Source organism: Engraulis encrasicolus, chromosome 17, assembly GCF_034702125.1.
Source record: "Engraulis encrasicolus isolate BLACKSEA-1 chromosome 17, IST_EnEncr_1.0, whole genome shotgun sequence".
Lineage (NCBI taxonomy): Eukaryota > Metazoa > Chordata > Actinopteri > Clupeiformes > Engraulidae > Engraulis > Engraulis encrasicolus.
This window is the reverse complement of record NC_085873.1, coordinates 34,122,325-34,124,198: the sequence shown is the minus strand read 5'-3', so window position 1 is coordinate 34,124,198 and position 1,874 is coordinate 34,122,325. Positions and strand designations below refer to the sequence as shown.

Here is a 1,874-nt window from a genome sequence, read left to right as displayed (position 1 = left end):
ATGTAGAATGCAAAGTTCGTGTTCTATAATAAACAGTTCAAGCACGCGCTCTACCACACACTCACTCCTTGGGAGGGAGAGAGTGTGTGTGTGTTGGCCAACTCATAGCACTCGAGACACTGCCTGCTATGCCTGGAAATTCCCACCCACAGGATATAGTAGGAGGAGGGAAGAAGGGAGTGGAGAGGCCGTCTTTGGAGAGGCTACACTTATTCTCTCAGCTCTCGTGAAGCCTGCAGCAAATCACTCTCAGCAGAGACCAGAGAGGAGATGTCGACAATGCTGCTGCAAGGAGTCTGGGACTGGGTCCTGGGACATGCCAACTGGCTCCACTCTCCATTTTTTCCAGTGCTCTTCTCCCTGGGAACCTACCTGCTCTTCTGCGTGCCTTACGTGGCTCTGGATCTTCTATCTCCACACGTGGAGCTCATCCGCCGCTACAAGATCCAGCCGAAGCACCATGTGTCCTGGGGGGTGATGTGGACTTGTCTGGCCCACTCTCTGCACAACCACCTGGTGTTCCTCTTCCCTCTCACTGTCATCCACTGGTATTGGAGGCAGGTGAGCTTCCCCACTGAAGCTCCACATGTGCTAAAGTTGGCACAGGACATGGTCACCTGTTTGCTGATGTTTGACTTCCAGTATTTCGTGTGGCACATGTTGCACCACAAGGTGCCCTGGCTGTACCGCACGTTCCACAAGGTGCACCACAAGTATACGTCAACGTTTGCCCTGAGTACGGAGTACTCTGGAATGTGGGAGACTCTCTCGCTGGGGTTCTTTGCTGCCATCAACCCCCAGCTGCTGGGCTGCCATCCGCTCACTGAGCTGATGTTCTTCGTCCTCAACATCTGGCTGTCTGTGGAGGACCACTGTGGATACAACTTCCCTTGGGCCACTCACAACCTGGTGCCTTTTGGACTTTATGGGGGAGCACCCCACCACGACCTCCATCACCTCAAGTTCAAGTCCAACTATGCCCCATACTTCACACACTGGGACAAACTGTTTGGAACTCTACACGAGGAATAATATGAAGAGACTGATGCTGAAACCCAAAGTCCTATGTGGACATTTATTTGCAAACCCAAAGTTCCTAAGTGGACATTTATTTACAAACCCAAAGTTCCTATGTGGACATTTATTTGCAAACCCAAAGTTCCTATGTGGATATTTGTTTGCAGACCCAAAGTTCCTATGTGGACATTTATTTGCAAACGTGCTGGCACGCACTATGAATTCTGTGAATTCTAACCATTGTAAATTATATTTATGAAAAAATATTTATTATTTTAATTAAGCACCTTTCAATTATGAATAAATAAAATATTTTTTGTAAACCTGATACTGCTTATTTAATATAACATGTCACATTGTCCTGAAACGTATCCTAAACTGATTCAATGTGTTTGAGTATATTTGCTTATTTTGCACTTGAATATTGAAGACATACACATATGACTGTACAGTCCATCTGTTGAATGTAATAAAATAATGTCTTTGCAAACGTAACGATCAGCCTTGAGTGTAATTTGTTATTCTCTGTTGCTATTGCCTTTAACCACAACTTCAACTTTGTCGCTTTGAAGGGCAATTGTATGTGCTGCAATATATTAATGACTGCAAAAATACAGTAGACTGCACAGATAGTAAGATGGGGTATTCCATGAATTGCAGTGTGCAGTGATTTGCACGTTGCACAAACTCAAGTGATGAGTTTAACTTTTGTAAGGTGTTTGGGTAATTTTGACCCGTTTTCAGTTTTTAGCTTGAGAAAAATAGTATCAGTTATTATTTCTTCACACTGAGATTCACTGGCTTTGACTCATTTTCATTGAGGAACACGAATCTGAAGAAAAAATGAGTGACCCCCC

The 1,874-nt window shown here is 44.6% G+C and overlaps 1 protein-coding gene across 1 annotated transcript; it reads left to right on the top strand.

The window, feature by feature from the left end:
• The first annotated feature begins 231 nt into the window (after window positions 1–231).
• LOC134467441 (cholesterol 25-hydroxylase-like protein) lies at window positions 232–1,503 on the top strand. The gene has a single exon (XM_063221322.1). The coding sequence runs from the start codon at window positions 271–273 to the stop codon at window positions 1,030–1,032; it is 762 nt and encodes a 253-aa protein (XP_063077392.1). The 5' UTR covers window positions 232–270; the 3' UTR covers window positions 1,033–1,503.
• Window positions 1,504–1,874: the final 371 nt, after the last annotated feature.

Bases quoted from the DNA above. Each gene is read 5' to 3' on its own strand.
- LOC134467441 (XM_063221322.1), top strand. From the start codon at position 271: ATGTCGACAATGCTGCTGCAAGGAGTCTGGGACTGGGTCCTGGGACAT.